The 2393-nt window shown below is 40.4% G+C and overlaps 1 protein-coding gene across 1 annotated transcript in view; it reads left to right on the top strand.

Annotated features, from left to right (window-relative positions):
* IL23R (interleukin 23 receptor) overlaps positions 1-2393 on the top strand; it is a 142540-nt gene that overhangs the window by 119176 nt on the left and 20971 nt on the right. The window contains exon 7 of the mRNA XM_006862496.1: positions 1583-1663. Within this exon, the coding sequence (XP_006862558.1) occupies positions 1583-1663 (81 nt within the window). The remainder of the gene's footprint in view (positions 1-1582; positions 1664-2393) is intronic.

Genomic DNA, 2393 nt, shown 5'->3' with positions numbered 1-2393 from the left:
AATTTTTAAATAATAAAAGTGAAAACAAAAATAATCCAGCAGTGCATGCAATAGACCCATGATTTTGCCAAATTGAAAACCATGTTACATTATAATATTTTTACCCTTAAAATTTCAATTTAATGTTGCTGCCTGAACTCCCTGAGAATGAATATGAGTCTATAAAATACTAATTTGAGGAATAAATGTGGTTGTTGGTCCTGAGGGCAGAGCCTTTATCCCTCTGTGTTTGGAGTAAGCACATTCCCAGGGAAAAATAGAGACTTAGAAAAGCATTGAGAAGCCAAGGATTTCTGATTTGTCACAGCTCACAGTGAAGCATTTTCCTCTTACTGTAGAGAAGCCAGAATACAAATATAGGAAAGGACTTTTGCCTTATTTCTGATGGTTTCATTTTCTAAAATCCCTTGCCTATTATTCTTAAGAAACTATCCTCCAACTGAGATTGTTCCTGAACCCAGATCAGCTTTTGAAACAAAACAAAACAAAACAAAAAAATTCCAAAGACCTTGGGGAATTTTTTAAATTGGGAGTTGCATGAGCCACACAGCTTAGTATACAAGCCTGTGGCATCTCAGTGGTAGTTAAGGATACCTTGAGTTGTCATTTTTCCCTGTTACCAAAAGTAATTTTTAAAAACAGTATAATCTGAACACTGAAATCAGACTGACTGAATGAAAGTGTTCGAGGTTCTCTTAGGGATGAAGAGTATAGAATCATCTTCAAGGATGCCTCTGTCAGCTGGGAGTAGTGTGTCCTTGAAGTCACCTCTGGCAGCCTTTTAATGATCAGAAGGGAGGAGATGAGCAAGGCAATTCCAGTATCCTTTTGTGTTCAGACTGCTAGCACGTAGCTGCCAAAGCTTCTTACCCCACCCTGGTCAGAAGCTTTCCTGAGCAGTAAGTATCCTGACTGTCTTTATGTGGATGACTAGACAAGTCTGGCCAGGATCCCTGCCAGCAGGAAAGGTGCCAAGGGAAGTCATTAATGACATTCCACCCCATGTTACAATTCAAAGTGTCTATTAATCAAAATTGGGCTCCTTATGTGGAGCCAAGAGAGGGTGAGCAGCATTTCAAAGATTGTGCAAAGGCAAAAATGACACATCTTGGAGGCTCTTAAGGAAACCTAATATTTTTGCGTCAACTACTGGAAGCAATCAAGTAGAGACCAGCTCTTGTGGCAGTTTTCCAGCTCAGTGAAATAAAGCCCCTGGGTATTTGTGAGGACTGGGCACTGTTTCATTCTCTTCAGTGTCTCTATGATTCTGAACCAACTATGAGACAGCACCTCATAACAACAATAGAAAACTGTTACCTAGAAGTCTCGCGACATTAGTAGACATACCTTGAAGTTTTACAAGCCTTGGGTAGTTTTTTTCTACAGTTCTTGTAGTGTGCCTCCTTTGGGACTTATGCAATTAAATAAAAGACACACACTCAGAGGCTATTGCGCTATTCCATTGTTCATGTCTATTAAAATTTAATAATTTCGAAACAAGTGGAGACACTCTCTTAGGAAACTGGACAACCTGCATGCTAACTGCAAGAAACTGACAGTTTTTTTTGTTTGTTTGTTTAAGTTCTCCAGGTCAAATTCCAACATGAGACTCAGAATTCTGGACTTCTATTTACTTCTAAACATAAAGGACACCTTATCACTGGTAAGAAAATTCCACTTTGGCTATCTTGTAGCCTGTACTGGTTCTTCATTTTAACCCTCTATCTTGGTTGCCAAGGCGCCCTGGTGGTGCAGTGGTTTGGGACTCAGTTGCTAACTGAAAGAAACCCAGCAGTTTCTCCAACGGAAAAAGATAGGGCAGTTGGCTCTGTAAGATTCTCATTGCCATTGATACTATGGAGAGTTCCCAAGGCTGTAATCTTTATAGGAGCAGAAAGACTAACTCCAAACTTCATTATTGGTGTATGAAGTTGTATCAAAGTTCTTATCAAATTAGAGATGATATGGATTTTCTGAGTATACCCAAGTATGTGTTGTAAGTGTTGTTGTTGTTGTTAAGTGGCGTCGAGTCGATACCAACCCATAGTGACCCTGTATAAGGTTTTTGAGGAATGGCTAGTGAGGTTGAACTGCTGACCTCACGGTCCAAGCAACCTTGCAGTCCAGTGCATTAACCCACAGTGCCACACCAGGACTCCATTTTAAGGGTTGTTGTTGTTGTTTTGTGCCGTTGAGTCGACTCTGACCCATAGAGACCCTGTATAGGGTTTTCAAGGAGCAGCTGGTGAGCTTGAACCACTGACCTTGCAATCAAACAGCTTTGAGATTTGGTGCATTAACCCATGGTGTTGTTGAGATGTAATCCATACCAAAGGCTGTGCTCTTTGATCTTCATCAGTGAATGTTTTAAGTCCTCTCCACTTTCAGCAAGC

Source organism: Chrysochloris asiatica, unplaced genomic scaffold (assembly GCF_000296735.1).
Source record: "Chrysochloris asiatica unplaced genomic scaffold, ChrAsi1.0 scaffold00048, whole genome shotgun sequence".
In the NCBI taxonomy this organism is placed as follows: domain Eukaryota; kingdom Metazoa; phylum Chordata; class Mammalia; order Afrosoricida; family Chrysochloridae; genus Chrysochloris; species Chrysochloris asiatica.
The sequence above is the reverse complement of the archived record's forward strand: the minus strand, read 5'-3'. Positions and strand labels throughout refer to the sequence as shown.